The sequence below is a fragment of the Somniosus microcephalus genome, chromosome 28, assembly GCF_052327205.1.
Source record: "Somniosus microcephalus isolate GS21.2 chromosome 28, FLI_Smic_1.0, whole genome shotgun sequence".
Classification (NCBI taxonomy): Eukaryota; Metazoa; Chordata; class Chondrichthyes; order Squaliformes; family Somniosidae; genus Somniosus; species Somniosus microcephalus.
In genome coordinates, this window is record NC_141014.1 from 26089618 (window position 1) to 26110461 (window position 20844).

Genomic DNA, 20844 nt, shown 5'->3' on the forward strand with positions numbered 1-20844 from the left:
GGAGGTGCCGTCTTTCGGATAAGACGTTAAACCGAGGCCCCGTCTGCCCTCTCAGGTGGATGTAAAAGATCCCATGGCCACTATTTCGAAGAAGAGCAGGGGAGTTTCTCCCCAGTGTCCTGGGGCCAATATTGATCCCTCAATCAACATCACTAAAGCAGATGATCTGGTCATTGTCACATTGCTGTGTGTGGGAGCTTGCTGTGCGCAAATTGGCTGCCGCGTTTCCTACATTACAACAGTGACTCCACTTCAAAAAGTACCTCATTGTCTGTAAAGTGCTTTGGGACGTCCGGTGGTCGTGAAAGGCGCTATAGAAATGCAATCTTTCTTTGCTTTTATTCACATAGTACAACGTCAGGTCGAAGGTGGCCGTGGATAATGATTTGACCTTCATTTTACAGAAATCTGTGTACTTTTGGTTCGCCACTGGCGGAGCTGGATTCTGTATCAGCCGTGGGTTGGCACTGAAGATGGCACCTTGGGCAAGGTAGGTGTGCCATCCATTAATCGAAAGAATGAGTGAAAGGTTTCAATGTAACAGTCGCCTGTTATTGGGGGATGTAGCTGGACTGAATTCTCTTGATGGGGACTTTTTGTTACCCGCTGTTTGAGCCCCCCGTACCACCCCCACCCCCTGGATCTACACATAGCACGATCCCAGTTTAATGTTGTTTTTTTTAACAACTCTTACTGATCAATCCAAGTCCAGTCCCACGTATGTCAGCTGTGGCTCAGTGGGTAGCACCCTTGACCTCTGAGTCATGAAGGTTGTGGGTTCAAAGTCCCACTCCAGAGACTTAAGCAGAAAAATCAAGGCTGATACTCTAGTGCAGTGCTGAGATGTTTAACCAAGTGTCTGCTCTCTCAGGTAAACGATCCCATGGCACTAATTCAAAGAAGAGCAGGAGTTCTCCCTGGGGCCAATATTTATCCCTCAATCAACATCACTAAAGCAGATTAACTGGTCATTATCACATTGATGTTTGTGGGAGCTTGCTGTGCGCAGATTGGCTGCCGCGTTTCCTACATTACAACAGTGACTACACTTCAAAAAGTACTTCATTGGCTGCGAAGCGCTTTGGGATGTCTGTTGGTCGTGAAAGGCATTATACAAATGCAAGCCTTTCTTTTTTCTTTAAATTGAGAAAACCTAGGTGAAGAGCCGAGGCCCCCAGTGCAGGACCCCACCCCCCCAAGGTTAAAAAGGGGTAGAGGAGAAGGAAGCAGTCTTTAGGTAGGGTCGCCTACTCTCCGGGATTGCCCTGGAGTCTCCAGGAATAAAAGACCAGTCTCCAGGACACTCGCTGCGGGTAACACCCGGGAGAGAAATGGTGGGGGCCGTTTAAAAAAAATTGTGTGTTTCTTTTCATTTCCTTTTGAGCACTTCCATTTATTAGTTCTGAAAATATTGGAGATTGGGGGTGGGAAATGGCTGTTTGACTGACGGTCAAGGGTCATCCAATCGGGTAATGAAGAGTCCTTTCGCTTTCCGATTGGCCGAGGGAAGGCGGGGCGCGGCGAGGGTGGACGGGCCGGTCGACCAATGGCGGGAGAGTGGAGGGGGGACGGGGCCATTGGAGGCAGGAGGTCAGGTGATAAAACCTCCAGGAAGACGTCCAATCAGAGTTGGCGACCCAATCGCTATGTGGCATTAAGATTGAGTATTAAAAGGCTGTAGGTGGGAGGAAAGGACTGAGGGAAGGAAGGAGGCCCACAGTTTAGGGGTGCTGTGTAAACTGCTCCCGGAGGAGGGTCCATCCAAACGGGGGAGGGGAGGGGAGGGGTGGAAATTTACTGACCGGTTGGGCTAGCCTGAGCGAGAGAGGCCAAGAAACAGGCCCCTCACACCCGCTACATAACACAGCTTCATTAAAGATGTAACTCGTCACCATTTTACTACAGTAAGTATGTAAAAATGTAGAACACTTACATTTAAAAAAAAAAACATTGCGATTTCTTTTTTGGCCAGCGACGGACATTTTATGAATACAGCAGAGAGGATCCGTCTCCCTGACGACTGCACCATCGGTTACATCATTGAGGCCCTCCTGGGCGTGAGTCTGATTCGAAGCCCACTCTTCCACTCCCACCTCGAGAACTTACAGCTAGTTTCTAAATCCCAGATCCAAAGCCAGGTATGTCCCACCGATGCTCTCCGAGCCGAATTGCACCGGCACTGACCAAGCTCAGGATCTTGAAGGCACATCTGGGCTGGTGACATGGAACCTTTGAGCTGGGTTGAGGTTGGGGATCAAGGACCTTGGAGCTGGGTTGAGGTTGGAGATGCAGGACTTTGGAGGTGGGTTGAGGTTGGGGATGTAGGACCCTGGAGATGGGTTGAAGTTGGGGATGGAATACCCTGGAGGTGGGTTGAGGTTGGAGATGTAGGACTCTGGAGGCTGGAGGTGGGTTAAGGTTTGGGATGAAGGACCTTGGAGCTGGGTTAGGGTTGGAGATGAAGGACCGGAGCTGGGTTGAGGTTGGAGATGTAGGACTTTGGAGGTTGGTGGTGGTTTAAGGTTTGGGATGAAGGACCTTGGAGCTGGGTTAGGGTTGGAGATGTAGGACCCTGGAGGTGGGTTGAGGTTGGTGATGTAGGACTCTGGAGGTTGGAGATGGGTTGAGATTGGTGATGAAGGACCTTAGAGACAGATTAACCTTGGAGATGAGTTGAGGTTGGTTAGACTTAGTTGAGGTTGATGAGGTAGGCAATGAAGGTGCAAGTTATTACTGATGCTAAATCATGGGGAGATTCAACATCTTGTGGGATTCATCAGAGAGCAAAATAGAGGATAATAAATTGAAATAAAATCAAAATGATTATTTCCAGGTTACTTTAAGTTATGGAACCTTTGAGAACAAGAGAAATATCATTGAGATGAAAGGAGCGTTTTCTGTCGAAGAAGACCCCTCCAGGTGAGTGTGTTCAACCCTATTGTTTCCCCGTTGGGGATAATAAACATTTTGGATTGGTTAAGAACAACTCTTAGCTCTTCCATGCCAGGCTCTGTCAGAGGTGGAAAATATATACCAGATTAGAATGACGGATGGTGCTTCATTGACCCATGTCTTGGAATGGGAGGACATGGGCTGGATCTGTGATTCCTAGATTATTGAGTCCCTATTCTCTTTCAGATGAGACGGTAAACTGAGGTCCCGTCTGCCTCTCAGGTGGACGTAAAAATCCTCGGGCACTATTTTGAAGAAGAGCAGGGGGAGTTCTCCCCGGTGTCCCGGCCAATATTTATCCCTCAACCAACATCACTAAAAACAGATTATCTGGTCATTATCACATTGCTGTTTGTGGGCGCTTGCTGTGCACAATTGGCTGCCACTTACATTACGACAGTGACTGCACTTCAAAAGTACTTCATTGGCTGTAAAGCGCTTTAGAATGTCCTGAGGTTGTGCAAGGCGCTATAGAAATGCAAGTCTTTTTTCTTCTTTAATCTGTTTGGGTGGTGGGGGGGGGGATGGAGGTGGGGATGATCAAGGAGCAGGTGCTTGTCGACAGGAAAGCGATAATCTGCAGCACAATCACTCCCGACTCACTCGTGTGGCCTCCAGTGGCCACATCAACAGTGGCATCGGCAAAACTCAGGAGCAGGCTCCTGGGAAACAAAGTGTAATTTGTTCAAACAAAAAGTACATTTGTTGTAAGAACATAGGAAATAGGAGCAGGAGTCGGCCACTCGGCCCCTCGAGCCTGCTCCGCCATCCAATAAGATCATGGCTGATCATCGACCTCAACTCCACTTTCCCGCCCGATCTCCATATCCCTCGATTCCCCTAGAGTCCAAAAATCTATCGATCTCAGCCTTGAATATACTCAAAGACTCAGCATTCACAGCCCTCTGGGGCAGAGAATTCCAAAGATTCCCTATCCTCTGAGTGAAGAAATTCCTCCTCATCTCAGTCTTAAATGGCCGACCCCTTATCCTGAGACTGTGCCCTCTAGTTCTAGACACTCCAGCCAGGGGGAAACAACCTCTCAGCATCTACCCTGTCAATCTCCCTCAGAATCTTGTATATTTCAATGAGATCACCTCTCATTCTTCTAAACTCCAGAGAGTACAGGCCCATTGTCTGAGGCATTTTCTGAACATTTTGCTCTCCTTTCCGGAAGGTGCTATATAAATGCAAGCCGTTGTTGTTGTAGGCAAACTGGCCCCATTGGAAAAATATCTTTACATCTACCTTATGCATCAGGACCTAGCAGCTAGACTGCCCATTGCCACTTAGCCTGCAGACTCTTGAGCGAGCAGCTGACGCTGCAGCTCTCTCGCTGATTATAGGAAAGCTGGGTGGGGTCCATCAGCTTTCCTGGGAAGAGAACAACGGGAAGGAAAAAAATCTTGCGTTAGAGGCCGGGATTTTCCGCCTATTAGGCGCACCAACGTCAGTGTTCTCGGTCAGGCCAACATCCCCAGTATCGAAGCTTTGACTACGCTCGATCAGCTCCGATGGACGGGTCACATCGTCCGCATGCCCGATACGAGACTCCCAAAACAAGCGCTCTACTCGGAGCTCCGGCACGGCAGGAGAGCCCTCCAGGTGGGCAGAGGAAACGATTCAAGGACACCCTCAAAGCCTCCTTGAAAAAGTGCAACATCCCCACCGACACCTGGGAATGCCTGGCCCAAGACCGCACAAAGTGGAGGAGAAGCGTCCGGGGAAGGCGCCGAACACCTCGAGTCTCTTCGCCGGAAGCAAGCGGAAGCCAAGCGCAAGGAGCGCACGTCAACCCAAGCACCCCACCCACCCGCCCCTTCAACCACCATCTGCCCCACCTGTGACAGAGACTGTAGGTCCCGCATTGGACTCATCAGTCACCTGCGAACTCGTTTTTAGTGTGGAAGCAAGTCCTCCTCGGTTCCGAGGGACTGCCCGAGGAGAAGATTATATCGAAAGGCTGGCGGGTGCAGCAGTGAGAACTACCAGCTAATGTTTGGTCAACTTTCGAGTCACTCGGCAGAGTTGGTCTTTTGATTCTGTTTTCAGGCATCCGAGTGGGGTCGATTTTAATCTGACCCGTAAATTGGACCGGGTGGGGAGTTAAAAATGAACAACAGCAGTAAGAGCTTGCATTTATATAGCACCTTTAATGTAGCACAACATCCAAGGTACTTCACAGGGGTGTTATCAAAAACAAAATTTGACACCGAGTCATGTAAAGAAATGTTAGGGCAGGTGACCAAAAGCTTGGTCAAAGAGTTCAATTTTAAGGAGTGTCTTAAAGGAGGAAAAAGTAGAGAGGCGGAGAGGTTTAGGGAGGGAATTCCAGAGCTTAGGACCCGGGCAGCTGAAGGCACGGCCGCCAATGGTGGAGCGATTAAAATCAGGGCTGTTCAAGAGGCCGGAATGGGAGGAGCGCAGAGATCTCAGAGGGATGTGGGGCTGGGGGAGGTTACAGAGATAGGGAGGGTTGAGGCCATGGGAGGGGGGATTTGAAAACCAGGATGGGAATTTTAAAATCGAGGTGTTGTCAGACCGGGAGCCAATGTAGGTCAGCGAGCAGAGGGGTGATGGGTGAACGGGACTTGGTGTCGGTTAGGACACGGGGCAGTGAGCACAGGGGGTGATGGGTGAACGGGACTTGGTGCCAGTTAGGACACAGGAAGCAGAGTTACGGATGAGCTCAAGTTTACGGAGGTGGAAAATGGGAGGCTGGCCAGGAGAGCGTTGGAATAGTCGAGTCTAGAGGCCTAAGTCTAGGCCTTGGGGCCTCACTCCGTTATATTCAGTTAAAGTTTGGGTGCTGTGGCACACACAGCCAAACACACAAAACCTAGAAAGGGAAGGGTCCAAATCGTGTGTCCCTGCTTTTAAAATTCTAGGTCAGGGTTTTGTACCACAGTGAGGATCACTGGCTATCACCCAGCCAAAGGCAGGAGTGCACCTCCTGCTCCCTGCTTGTGGCTGACTACTTGCCCTGGCTGATTTAATGAGCGCCCACTGAGATTGATTTACTTCCATTAATAATCATTATCTCTAAATTTTCTTTCCATCGGAAGTGAAGAAGCACAATAACATTCAGTCTAGGAGCTCTCACGCTCTCAGATTGCCATTACACATTTTGCAGTTCATACCACAAGGGGTTTAAAATCCTATAAACACTTCATCACTATCTGGTGACCCCTGCTAAGAAGTGTACGGGTGTGTGAATGTCTGTCTGTATGTGTGAGTGTCTGTGTGTGTGTGAGTGAGTGTGTGTGTGTGTATGTGAATGTGTGAGTGTGTGTGTGTGAGAGTGTGAGTGTGTGTGTGTGAGTGTGTGAGTGTGTATATGTGAGTGTGTGTGAGTGTGTGTGTGTGTGTATGTGAATGTGTGTGAGTGTGTGTGAGTGTGTGTGAGTGTGTGTGTGTGAGTGTGTGTGTGTGTGTGTGTGTGTGTGAGTGTGTATGTGAATGTTTGTGTGTGTGTGTGTGTGTGAGTGAATGTTTGTGTGTGTGTGAGTGTGTGTGTGAGTGTGTGTGTGAGTGTGTGTGTGTGTGAGTGTGTATGTGAATGTTTGTGTGTGTGTGAGTGTGTGTGTGTGTGTGAGTGTGTATGTGAATGTTTGTGTGTGTGTGTATGTGTGAGTGTGTCAGTGTGAGTGTGTCAGTGTGAGTGTGTCAGTGTGAGTGTGTCAGTGTGTGTGTGTCAGTGTGTGTGTGTCTGTGTGTGTGTCTGTGTGTGTGTGTGAGTGTGTTTGTTGTCTGTGAGTGTGTGTGAGTTGTGTGTCTCAGTGTGTGTGAGTGTGTGTGTGTGTGTTTGTTGTCTGTGAGTGTTGTTAGATCCGTGGTTCAGTGGATAAATAATCACACGGGTGCTGAACACAAACAAATAACAAGTCTTGACTGGAGGAGGGTAAACTCTAGACTGGGGTACAGAGGCATGCGCACAGCTTATATACCAGTGTGGTCACTGGCGGTACTACAGTATACAGGAGCTGTAAAAAGTAGTTCTGACTTAAAGGCACATACACTACAATTCCTCCCTTTTTAGATTAATAATACCCCCTTAATATTCAAATAACAATTACATTTTTACATGTACATTCAGTAACAAAAGTCCATTTATAGATTTTTGGGGCGGCTTCCTGACCCTTTCGGGATAGCGCCTTTCTGGAGGTTCTTGTTCTTGGTGCAGGGGTGATTCTGACCCCCTTTCATCAGGTAGTTCATCGGGTTCCACTGCTACTGGGTCTGAAGTAGATGCTACCGGTATGTCGGGTTCATCCCCAGGTACTCGAGACATGGGGTTGACGCATTCCTGTGATGCTAAGATCTGATCGACGTGGCGTCTCACAATGTTCTCCCCGACATCCACTGTGTACATTAATGGCCCCTGCCTTGTACATATCGTTCCGGGTTGCCACTTCTCTGTTCGATAGTCCCAGGCCAAGACTGGTTGCCCGACATTGAAGCTCCTTGTCGGCTTCTCGTTGATGTGCTGGAATTGTTTGTCCTCAACATTTCTTCGCACATTTGGTCTGAGCAAGTCCAGACGAGATCTCAACCTTCGGTTAAAGAACATCATGGCCAGGGTCTGGTTGGTAACTGCATGTGTCACGTTTCGGTAGGCTAATAAGAAATTGTCCATCTTATGCTGTAATGGAATTTCCTCGTCGCACATGGCCTTTATCGCCTTCTTAAAGGTTTGTACGAACCTCTTAGCCAATCCATTGGTGGCTGGATGATACGGGGCAGATGTGTAATGCCTTACCCCATTCCTTTTCATGAATTTTTGGAACTCGTCGGACACAAACTGTGTTCCATTATCAGAGCAGATCTGCTCTGGCAAACCGTTTCTGGCAAATATGGTCCGTCGGAATGCAATCGTTTTCTTTGTAGTGGTTGAAGACATCTTTATCACATCAGGCCACTTTGAATGAGCATCCACTGCTATTAGGAACATTGAGTCCATGAATGGACCAGCGAAATCAATGTGCATCTGTTGCCATGGAGAGGAGGGCCACTCCCATGGGTGTAGAGGGGCATGTGGTGGTGCATTTTGGACCTTCTGGCATCCTAAGCAGCTCTTAGTTAGGTCTTCGATTTGTTGATCGATTCCCAGCCACCACACATAAGCCCTAGCTAGGCTTTTCATTTTCACTCCCCCCCAGATGACCTTCATGTAGCTCATTTAGCACTCTCTCCCTTAACTTGGGTGGAATCACCACTCTGGATCCACACATCACTGTCCCCTGGCATACTGACAGCTGTTCTCTTCTGGATGAGAATGCTGGCAACAGTGAGTTGCCATGTGTTGGCCATCCCCTCACCGTCAATTCATATACCCGTGACAGCATCGGATCATTGCGGGTCTCCTCTATATCCACGTTTGTTACTGGCAATCGTTCAATTATTGACGAATAAAATATCTCGATAGGGTCCACTGCTGGTGCTTCCTTCACAGTAGGCAGTGGCAGGCGCGATAGCCCATCAGCGTTCCCATGCTGTCTCGTGCCTTTATATTCTATTTCATATTGATTCGCCCCTAGAAACAGGGACCATCTTTGTAACCGCTGTGCAGTCATTACTAGCACGCCCTTCTTAGCATTAAAGATGGAGACAAGTGGTTGGTGGTCAGTCAGCAAGGTGAACTTCTGTCCATGCAGATAGTGGTTGAATTTTTTTACTCCCCATACTAGGCTGAGGGCCTCCCTGTCAATCTGGGCGTAGTTGCGCTCGGCTGAGGTTAGTGACCGAGACGCAAAGGCTACTGGCCTCTCCAACCCGTCTGGGAATTTGTGCGACACCACCGCTCCAATGCCGTAGGGTGATGCATCACATGCCAAACGAATTGGTAGTGCTGGGTTGAAATGGGCCAACACCTCTTTTGATGTGATCAATTCTTTACACTTCTGGAAAGCTCGTCTACGTTCGTCATCCCACTTCCATGGTACCCCTGTTTGCAGTAGGGTGTTCAGCGGGTGTAATACCGTAGACAAATTTGGTAAGAACTTGTGGTAATAGTTTACCAGCCCGAGGAACGACCTCAGTTGTGACACATTTTCCGGTGCTGGAGCCTTGACTACTGCCTCAATCTTGTCAGGGGACTTATGTAACCCCTCTTCATCGATGACGTGGCTGCAATACGAGATCTGTTTCTGGAAAAACTCGCACTTGTGGCGATTAGCTCGTAGCCTATATTCCTTTAATCTGGCGAGCACCTTCTCCAAGTTAGCGAGGTGATCACCGTCATTTTCGCCCGTGACCAAGATGTCGTTCAAATAACACTGGGTCCCTGGAATCCCTTGCAGGACCTGATCCATCGTCCTTTGCCAGATAGCCGGAGCCGAGGCTACTCCAAACACCAGCCGGTTGTATTGATAGAGACCTTTATGGGTGTTGATCGTAAGGTAATATTTCGAAGCTTCTTCTACCTCCATTTGCAAGTACGCCTGGGCTAGATCAATCTTGGTGAAGCGTTTACCACCAGATAGCGAGGCGAAAATATCCTCAATTCGTGGAAGCGGATATTGCACCGTGTGAAGGACTGGGTTCACTGTCACCTTAAAATCCCCACAGATGCGGACCTTCTTTGGTTCCCCAGGCATATTACTCAACGACCTCTTCATTACAGGAACGATGGGTGTAGCCCACTCGCTCCAGTCCACTTTGGACAGTGCTCCTGAACGTTCCAGCTCTGCTTCAACCGCTGGTCTGATCGCATAAGGCACTGGTCTGGCCTTCAGAAACTTTGGGCTTGCATTATCCTCTATTTTAATTGTTGCTGTTATTCCTTTTAGTGTTCCTAGTCCCTCCTGGAACACTTCTTTTGCGTCAGTTAGCATTTTTGACAGTCGTCCAGGTGTGACGTCGTCATCCTTTTTGGCCTCCACCTTCAGTGCCTGTATGGAATGCCAATCTAAATGTATCTTCCGGATCCATTCACGTCCTAGCAGTGGTGGTCCTCCATTTGGCAATACATATATATCCATTTTAGGTATTTCCTGACCTTTATATGTCACTTTCACCCTTATTTTTCCTTTGGGGTAGACTTTTTGCCCCGTATACGTCTTCAAGACAATCTCTGTAGCTTTCAAGGGTATGTGTAAAAATAGCCGCTTGTAGTCTCTTTGATTTATGACTGTTCGAGCTGACCCTGTGTCCAATTCCATTTCCACTTGGACTCCGTCTATCTTGAGTGTAACCCAGATAGTCTGGTGATCCTCCATTTCGGTTACCTTATGTAGTTTCAGACAACCCAGCTCCTTGCTTCCGGAGTCTGTGTCACTTTTCTGTTCGTCTGAACCACTGTCCATCACCTGGTGTACCTTTTTGTACTTCTCCTGTGGAGATTTCTTACTGTTGGTTTTCTTCCCAGACCTGCAGACTCTTGCTATGTGTTCTGCTTTCCCACACTGTCTGCACACTTGGTCCTTGAACCAACAATCTTTCTGGTCATGTGTTGTTCTGCCGCAGCGATAGCACTTCCCTGTTCCATAGGTCATTTCGTTGGTGCCATATTCTTGCGGTCTCCGTTGTATCTCTGCAGTGCCCCTTGCGGCTGCTTTGTGTGATACTGCCATACTGAAAGCTTTGTCCAGCGTAAGGTCCTTTTCTGATAGAAGCCGTTTCTGGGTTCCTTCACTTTTGTAGCCCACACACAAACTTGTCCCTTAACGTGTCTGCTAGTCCCGCTCCAAACTGGCAGTATTTCGATAGCTTGCGCAGTTCCGTTAGGTACTCAGCATTGCTTTCGTCTTTGTGTTGGTTCCTTTTATGGAACTTAAATCGTTCTGCTATCAGCAGCGGTGTGGGGTTTAAGTGGTCCTGTAGGATTTCTACTATGCTTTCAAAATTCTTGTTTACCGGCTTCTCTGGGGTTATTAGATTTCGCAGTAACCCATAAGTTTTTGCACCCATGGAATTTAACAGGACCAGTGCTTTATTAGCATCTGGCACTTCATTCGCCCTGCAGTACACCTCAATACGTTCCACATATGTCGCCCAATCTTCGACTTCATTGTCGAACGTAGAGATACTGCCACTCTTCGGCATCTTTGGTTGTGCGTTAACTATCACCAATGGCGCCTCCCGCGCTTCCCCTTCTTCTCCGCTGGCACAAAATGGTGTCTCCCGCGCTTTCCTTCCTTCCCGCGCTCGCCCGTCTTCTCCGCTGCGGCTTCGCAAAATGGCGTCTCCCGTGCTCTTCCTTCTCAATGGCGCCTCCCGCGCTCTCCCTGCTTCTCCGCGGCTCAATGGCGTCTCCCGCGCTCTCCCTGCTTCTCTGTGGCTCAATGGCGTCTCCCCTTGCTTCGCCCCGCGGACCCTGATCAGCCTGTGATCCCTGGCTGTGCTCTGCACGTTCTTCTCTTGATATTTGTCGACGCCGCTCAGTCTAGAACCCGGCTGTTTCTTACCCTCTCTCTCTCCGGTTTGCAGTATTTTTCCTCGACGCCGCTCGGTGATCAACCCCCGGCTGCGCCCTGCTCTCTTCACCCTCTTTCTTACCCCGTCGACGCTGCTTGGCTCCCTCTCTCTGCCGTCGGTCGGCTCCAGCCGCCGCTGCTCGGGAAGGGTCTGCTCTGGACCTGTCGTCGGTCTCTTACTGCTCGTTGTGGCTGGGGAACCAAGCCCGGCTCTCCACAGCCTCCCCAGCGAAGTTGGATCTCTGCCTGACTGCTGGGCGGTTGCTCGCGGTCGACGCCCGTGTTCCTGGACTCGACTATTTTTTTGTTTTTTTTTGTTTTATGTTGCAGGTAGATTCGCATCGACACTCGTCGCCACTGTTAGATCCGTGGTTCAGTGGATAAATAATCACATGGATGCTGTACATAAACAAATAACAAGTCTTTACTGGAGGAGGGTAAACTCTAGACTGGGGTACAGAGGCATGCACACAGTTTATATACCGGTGTGGTCACTGCCGGTACTACAGTATACAGGAGCTGTAAAAAGTAGTTCTGACTTAAAGGCACATACACTACAATTGTGTGTGTGTGTGTGAGTGTGTATGTCTCAGTGAGTGTGTGTGTGTCTGAGTGTGTGTGTGTCTGAGTGAGTGTGTGGGGGACATTGGGGGAGGGTGAAATTGTACTTGACTGCCCATCGTAGACAAATACCCTGCTGACACTCATTGTCTGCAGAATAGCTACTTGGGAGAGATACCCGGGGGTGCCCGACACCAAGAAACTACAGCAAGAAGCTAGTGCCTTTGGATGAGGAGATGTTAAAAAGCGTGTGAGAAAAACAATGGCTGAAACCAATAAAGCAAATTCCAATCCTCCAGAATGAAATATAACATTTTTATCTCTTCTACAGATTCAAGTCCATCCACTGTCTACTTTACCCAGAAACACCTTGGTGCCCCTAGAAGAACATCCCTGACCTCCGGCATGGTCAGGGTTAAAGGTTACCGGAGGGTAGAGGTCACCGCTGCCAACTCTGCACTTTCTGAAAGCACTTTGGGCCACTTCCTCTTGCAGACAGTGGTGTTTAAAAAAGAAGAGGCAAGAAGGAAAAATAAAACTCGGAGTCAACTATGACTGTGCGCTGGACAATCATGACATGAACTGTGGTAAGAATAAAGCCCCCCCTCCGATGGGCTGCGAATGAGTGGCCCTCAACTATGAACAAAGAACAGAGGAGAGAAAATTTAAAAAGCACAAGACGTCAACTAGACCCTTGATCGGGGACTGTTTTGAAAGAAGAATTATTTTTAAAACGCAGAAATGTTCTTATTTTTTTAATTCCTTTCACTTGCAAGAGAACTCTGAATGATGCTTCCCCGCACACTCGGCGCCTTTCGGCGACTGATGGTGGCGACCCTGGTCTGCCGCTTGCGTGCGAGGGAGCCCGTGCGATGGATTCACACGGGTTCAGTGTAGAGCAGCAACGCCGCACCGTGCAGTAAAAAGCTTACCGATTGGCTGCTTCCTGACGACAAGGTTGGGCACTTCCCTCAACTCCGGAAAATAATATTTTTAATTTAAAATAAAGAAGTATAAGGTTATAGCGTTCATGATGTTGGCGTTCTTCCTGTTTGCAGTGTTGAAATTCGCGCTCTTCTGAGTATTTTGGGTGTTGGAGTGACTCGTTTGGTATCACCGTTGTTTCTCGGCTTGTTCTGGGGTACAAGCCTCCCCCGCTATGCACCTGAGCGCACTATCTTGGCTGTCGCTTCATTTCAGTGTCAAGGGAGCGCTGCGCTGTCGGGGGCGCCGTCTTTCGTCGGAGATTTTAAACCAAGGCCCTGTCTGCCCTCTCGGGTGGATGCAAAAAGCTCCCATGGGATTATTCAGAATGGGGGGGGGGGGGCCAGAGCATTCTCCCAGGGTCCTGGCCAACATTTCTCTCTCAACCAGCACCGCCGAAAAACAGATTAGCGGGTCATTTATCTCATTGCTGTTTGTGGGAGCTTGCTGTGCACAAACTGGCTGCCGCGTTTCCTACATTACAACAGTGACTCCACTTCAAAAAGCACTTCATTGGCTGTGAGGCGCTTTGGGACGTCCGGAGGTCACAAAAGGCGCTATATAAATGCAAGCCTTTTTCACGTGGTATTCCTGCATGCGTTACTTTGGCGGTGCCGCTAGCTGATTTAAACATGAACGTTTGAATAAAACCACCAGAGCTTCCAGCACAATGGAGGCCATTCAGCCCATGGTGTCTATGCCGGCCCATCGCTAGAGCAATCCAGATCCAAGGCCGCTGCCCTGCTCTTCATTAGCTGCGGAGCGCTTTGGGACGTCCTGAGAAGGTGAATGGCGTTCCACGAACAGAGGTTCTTCCTTCCTCTTTCTATCTTCAACTTTCTCAGCTTGTTAATCACTTTGTCACTAGTGACATCCAGTTAAGGCATTCAGCTCCCCGACGAGGTAAGTTTGGGTGAAGAAAGGCCTTCAGCCTTCACTTATCTTCCCCCTTCTGGAATGCCAACCCTCCCCTTTGAAGCATGTCAGCAACCAGCTGATCCTTAAAGAAGCCCAATGTGATGGAGTTGGGGAGATGGTCAGCAAGGGCCAGGGGTTTTCATAGAAAAACATGGACGGAATTTCAAAACGTGGTCCTCAAACACCAGAACTTCCTCTAATAAAAAGAGGAATTGACTTGTTCAGTCATAGACTCATGATCTTGATAATGGGTCAGTTAAGGGGTAAATATGATAAAGGTGTAAATGTTAACTAAATATTGGGAAGACCAAAGCCATTGGGCTCGAATTTCCAAGCCCCGTGGAGGTGGGTTTGGAGGCGGGAGTGGGGGTCACAAACCCTTCCCGCCCCCAACCCGCCTCCATGCCCGTTTCCCAGGAGGCGGGTTCCCGACCTGTGCTGGGAGCCGCCTCCCCGAGGCGGGAAGGGGATTAGTGCCAATTAACTGCCTGTTAACTGGTAGTTAACAGGCAGTTTTTGGCCTAATCCCTATTTTTATCCCTGAAGTGTGGGCTGCCCGACGGCTCCAAACCACGCCAAGTTAACAAGGCGGACCGTCGGTCTGCAGGGGTTGGAGGGTTCGAGATGTCCGGTGTTCAGGTGAGTGATGGGTGCATGAGTGCAGAGGTAAGTGTGTTTGGTGTGTGTAAAGTGTTTAAATAAGTTTTACTTACCTTTACTTATTAATGCAGGCTTCCTTCCTTCAGGTCTCAGGAGTCCCTCATCTCACCGGCACAGAAAACAGAATGGCCGCGAGCTGTCAAAAGTTGCAGCATTCTGCTTTCTGTTTTGGCGAGATTTCTAACCGAATCTGTGGAGAAGGACTCAAGTTAGAAGTCAGATTGTCAGGGCCCGATTTTGTGGATCGTGCGTGAAATGGGCGGGTTCCCCGAATGTGGGGTTCCGACCCCAAAAAAAATGGGTCAGCCAGCTGCACGCAATTTTCCCTCAAGTGGCAATTAAGTTCCAGCGTATGGGCAGCCTTGCTAATTGTCCATTTCCAGTCAGGAAGCCCCACAGTATGATGTCATCATTCGTGGTGCTTTCAAAGTCCACAGCAAGCACTGCATCCTCTGAAGGCTTCCAAACGAACCATGCAGGATGGCAGAGGAGCCTGCAGCAGCTGTGGCCAGTGCCAGACCCCGAGCTGCCTCCAAATTCGATGAGGCTTCACTGCAGGCATTATTCGATGGGGTTAGGGCCCACAGGGAGGTCCTCTTCCATAGGTCAGGGAGGAAGAGGCCTCCCACTGAGACCAAGGCGGCATGGATGCGTGGGTTGGCCACAAATCGATGGAGACGGGACTACAACCCAAAAAGTGGGAGTTCTGCCTCCATCACGTCCCCATTGACAAAATCCAGCCCATTGCCTTCGGTCCCTGTCACAAACTCCGTTCCCTAGCCACCAACTCCATCCTTCTCCCTGGAAACTGAGGCTAAACCAAACCTGTTGTGTATGTACCTTTAAGGGAATAACTGGTCTTAGACTGCAGTACCGGCAGTGACCACCCCTGTATAAAAGGCCCTAGCAGGCTTCTGTAGTTTCAGTTTCAAGCTGCCTCTTGTTCAGTAAAGTACCTGTTAAACTGTTCTCCCGAAGTCGGTGTATTATTGAGGCGCGGACTTTACAGTGGCGATGAGTAAGTTCAAACTCACCTGCAGTGTGGCATCATCTCACGGGGATCTCGCCTGAAAGGAAGGTCCTGGAAGGTCGTAGTCTGAGCAACGGGCGTCGACCGAGGGCAACCACCCAAAGAATCCATCGGTGTTTGGAGAATTGCGGGAGAGACTGTGGTTCCAGCGAATCGTGCTGGTAGCAGGTAGCGCGCTGACCCTTCCGGACTGCGGCGGGCTCAAGCTCGATCGAGCGGCTCTACAAATCGGGCCGCGCAGCGTCGCCGGGAAAAGAAAACAAGAGAGAGAGGGTGGAGCGCACAGGACGCGGTCGGTGCTCGAGAACAGGACAGCGGAGAGAAACTAAACGGGGGGGAAGGAAAGCGAGACGTGCCGAAGCTGCGGGTCGCCGCCATTACCCTGTAGAACGCTAGGAGCAGCGTGGCAGTAAGGGGAAGAAGCAAAAGCGCGGGAGGCACCACTTTATCCCATTGGGGAAGAAGCAAAAGCACGGGAGGAGCCATTTTATTCCATTGGGGAAGAAGCAAAAGCGCGGGAGGCACCATTTTAAATTGCCCAAGATGCCGAAAAGTGGCAGTATCACTGCTTTCGACAACGAGGTAGAAGACTGGACCACGTATGTGGAAAGAATTGAAGTGTACTGCAAGGCAAATGAGGTGGCTGATGGAAAGAGGGCGTCGGTATTATTAAATCTGATGGGTGCGAGTACGTACGGCCTATTGCGGAATTTAATTACCCCAGCTAAACCAATGGAGAAAAGTTTTGAGGAGATTGTTCATATCTTACAGGAACATCTAAGCCCTACACCACTGCTGATAGCAGAAAGATTCAAGTTCCATAAAAGAAACCAGCACAAAGATGAGAGCAATGCTGACTATCTTACGGAACAACGCAAGTTATCGAAGCACTGCCAGTTCGGAGCAGGACTGGCAGACACCTTACGGGATAAGTTTGTCTGCGGGCTCCAGAGTGAAGGAACCCAGAAACGACTACTTTCAAAAAAGGACCTGACGCTAGAACAGGCTTTCAGCATGGCAGTATCCTACGAAGCAGCAGCACGGAGAGCTGCGGAAATACAACAGAAACCACAAGAATACAGCACTAACGAAATGGCGTATGGAGCCGAAAAGTGCTATCGCTGCGGCAGAACAACCCATGAGCAGAAGGACTGCTGGTTTAAAGACAAAATATGCAGGCAATGCGGGAAAATGGGACATCTAGCAAGAGTCTGCAGGTCGGGAAAGAAGACCAACACGACAAGAACTACTAAGGAACAGTACAGGAAAGTAAAGAAACTGACAGTAGTTCAGAAGATCAGGAGAGTGATAAGGACTCCGGGAGCAGGCGACTAAGTTGTTTAAAGTTACACAACGTGATCGCAAAAGAAGATCACCGAACCATTTGGGTCACCCTCATGATAGCAGGGTCCCCAGTGAAGATGGAATTGGACACAGAATCAGCCCTAACTGTCATGAATCGATGAGACTATGAGCGGCTATTCTCACACATACCCTTAAAGGACACGTCCATTGTATTGAAGACATACACGGGGCAAAAGGTCTACCCCAGAGGAAAAATAAGGGTGCCAGTTGAATATAACGGAAAGGAAACACAGAAACTATACATGTATATACTACGAGATGGAGGACCACCATTATTGGGATGTGAATGGATCCGAAGACTACAATTGGATTGGCATTCCATTCTGGCACTAACTGTGACTGACAAAAAAGATGATGACGTCGCACCTGGACGTCTGTCACAAATTCTATCTGACGTGGAAGAGGTGTTCCAACAAGGACTTGGGACTCTAAAAGGAGTAAAGGCAACCATAAAGATTGAGGATAACACAACCCCAAAATTTTTCAAGGCCAGACCGGTGCCATACGCGATACGCCCAGCTGTGGAAGCTGAACTGGAGAGTCTGGAGCGTTCGGGGGTGCTGTCTAAGGTGGACTGGAGCGAGTGGGCCACACCCATCGTTCCTGTAATGAAGAAAGCATTGAGCAGCACGCCTGGGGAGCCAAGGAAGGTTTGCATCTGTGGGGACTTCAAGGTGACTGTGAACCCAGTCCTGCACACAGTACAGTATCCGCTTCCGCGGATAGAAGATATTTTCGCCTCACTATCTGGAGGGAAACGTTTTACAAAGATTGACCTGGCTCAAGCGTATCTACAAATGGAGGTGGAAGAAGCATCTAGGAAATACCTCACGATAAACACTCACAAAGGCCTTTACCAGTACAATCGACTGGTATTTGGGGTAGCATCGGCCCCGGCTATGTGGCAGAGGGCAATGGAACAAGTCCTGCAAGGGATCCCGGGGACCCAGTGTTATTTGGACGACATCCTGGTTACGGGCGAAAATGACAATGAACACCTTGCCAACCTGGAACAGGTGCTCACGAGATTGCAGGAATATGGGCTACGAGCCAACCGTCCCAAATGCGAGTTCTTCAGGAGACAAATCTCGTATTGTGGCCACATGATTGATGAGGAAGGGTTGCATAAGTCGCCGGACAAGATTGAGGCTGTAGTCAAGGCTCCAGCACCAGAAAATGTGTCGCAACTGAGGTCGTTCCTCGGGTTGGTGAACTACTACCATAAGTTCTTGCCGAATTTATCTACAATTCTGCACCCACTGAACGCCCTCCTTCAAACTGGTGTAACATGGAAATGGAGTGATGAGTGTAAGCGTGCCTTTCAGGAATGTAAATGCCAAATCACTTCAAAAGAAGTATTGGCCCACTACAACCCAACACTACCGATTCGGTTGGCATGTGATGCGTCACCTTACGGCATTGGAGCGGTGCTGTCAAACAAATTCCGTGACGGTTCAGAGAGGCCAATAACCTTTGCATCGCGCTCGCTAACCTCAGACGAGCGTAACTACGCCCAGATTGACAGGGAGGCCCTTAGCCTGGTGTGGGGGGTGAAGAGGTTCAATCACTATCTGCACGGGCAGAAATTCACCCTACTGACTGATCATCAACCCCTGGTCTCAATTTTTAACCCAAAGAAGGGCGTTCCGGTGATGACGGCGCAACGGCTGCAAAGATGGTCACTTTTTCTAGGGGCACATCAGGATGACGTAGAGTACAAGGGTACGAAACAACATGGAAATGCTGATGGGCTGTCGCGCCTACCGTTGCCTACGGCGGAAGAAGCACCTGCAGTGGACCCGGTGGAGATATTCCATGCGACCATAGTCGAATGTTTGCCTGTTACAAACGCAAGTATTGAGAAGGAAACCCGAAATGACCCGACACTCTCTCGGGTCTATGATTTGACGGTGAAGGGATGGCCAGCATATGGCGACTCACTGTTGCCAGCATTCTCGCCAAGGAGGGAACAGCTGTCAGTGTGCCGGGGAACCTTGATGTGTGGATCCCGAGTGGTAATTCCACCCAAGTTGAGAGATAGAGTACTCAATGAGCTTCACGAGGGTCATCTGGGAGGGGTAAAAATGAAGAGCCTAGCCAGGGCGTTTGTGTGGTGGCCGGGAATCGATAAAGAAATCGAGGATATGACCAAGAGATGCACAGGATGCCAGAAGGTCCAAAACGCTCCACCACAGGCCCCGCTATATCCATGGGAGTGGCCCTCATTTCCATGGCAACGGGTACACATTGATTTCGCTGGTCCATTTATGGACTCAATGGCCTAGAAATTCAGTCGCGTTTGCGCCCACTTATTGGCTATAAAGTGGTTTGCGCCTGAAGTTTTTTATCGCCCGAAATTCAGATGGACCCTAACATCGGCATTAGCCGGTAGCGCCGTGCCGGCACCGATTACGTCATCGGTGTGCGCAGCGCCCCGGTTGCAATGCTATTCCGGCCCGATGGCCAAATTCAGTTGCGGCTGCCTTGCCCGTGGCAGCCGCAAACAGCGTTTGTGAAACGGGGTCTTGCAGCTCCGAAAGGCCGGCGCATAAAGGTGGAGCGGCGGCCGGCCGCTTTCCCGGCGGCCACCTGCCCGCACCTCCCTCCCTGGACTCCTGCACCACCCCCCCGCGGCATTGATGTCTGAGTCCCGCGAGCCCGGCACTTCTCCGTGGTGCCGGGCTCATTTGCCGGGGGAATCCACCGGTGATCTGATGGCTGCAGGCAGCTCCTCCTTAAGAGAAGGAGGAGGCCTGCAGTACCCCAGCCTGCCGCACCGCATCGGGTGCCGCAGCGGGAGCTGGATGCCTGAAAGTGACAGTCATCGCCCCTAGCGAGGCGGCCAAACCCTGCAATAGCGCCCGCCGCCGTCTTGGCCCATCGCAACTGAATTTTAGGCGGGCGCTACGGGAATCCTGGTGGGCGCAAAATTTCGGGCGCAAAAGACCTGGCGGGGCCATACCGAATTGTTTCTAATCGCTGTGGACGCCCATTCGAAATGGCCAGAGGTCATTAAAATGTCCTCCGCCACCACGGAGAAAACTATTGCAGTCCTAAGGACCATCTTCACCAGGAATGGGTTGCCAGAACAGATCTGTTCCGACAATGGCCCACAGTTTGTGTCTGAGGATTTCCGGAGGTTCCTGAAGAATAATGGGGTGAAACATTACACATCTGCCCCATATCATCCAGCCACAAATGGATTGGCTGAGAGGTTTGTTCAGACCTTTAAGAAGGCCATAAAGGCAATGTATAATGACGACATACCACTGCAACACAAGGTGGATAACTTCCTGTTTGTTTACCGGAATGCGACACATGCAGTAACCAACCAAACTCCAGCCGTACTGTTTTTCAACCGGAGACTAAGATGTCGCTTGGATTTGCTCAAACCAAACATAAGACGAGATGTTGAGGATAAGCAGTTCCAGCACATAAATGAGAAGCCAACCAGGAGCTTCAAGATAGGGCAACCAGTCTTGGCCCGCGACTACCGAACAGAAAAATGGCAGCCAGGCACGATATGCACACAGCAGGGACCACTAATGCACACAGTGGACGTTGGAGAGAGCATCGTGAGACGCCATGCTGACCAGATTCTAGAGTCACAGGAACAAGCCAAACCTGTACCACAAGCATGTGCACCTGGTAATGAGCCCGAAGTACAGATTGTGTCTACCTCAGAAGCAGGGGTGTTGGAGGCTGACGAGCCAGCCAGTGACAATGAGCCAGAATTGACTCCACCGCCAGAACAGGATACTCGAGAAAGGCGCTATCCAGTCTGGATCAGGAAGCCTCCTCAAAGACTGAACTTATAAATGACTATTTCAGTTGATGTATATATTACTGAGAAAATTGTAATTGTAATTAGTTATTATTTAGTTGTTAAATGAATGTTATGTACTGTTTATCTAAAAGGGGAGGAATTGTTGTGTATGTACCTTTAAGGGAATAACTGGT

At 49.6% G+C, this 20844-nt stretch overlaps 1 protein-coding gene across 1 annotated transcript in view; it reads left to right on the forward strand.

Moving 5' to 3' along the window:
- The window catches only part of LOC147099463 (beta-1,3-N-acetylglucosaminyltransferase lunatic fringe-like), a 64654-nt gene extending 51698 nt beyond the window's left edge, over positions 1-12956 (forward strand). Inside the window, exons 5-8 of the mRNA XM_085969638.1 lie at positions 405-490; positions 1973-2138; positions 2834-2919; positions 12259-12956. Of these exons, the coding sequence (XP_085825764.1) occupies positions 405-490; positions 1973-2138; positions 2834-2919; positions 12259-12310 (390 nt within the window). The 3' untranslated portion in view covers positions 12311-12956. The remainder of the gene's footprint in view (positions 1-404; positions 491-1972; positions 2139-2833; positions 2920-12258) is intronic.
- Positions 12957-20844: the final 7888 nt, after the last annotated feature.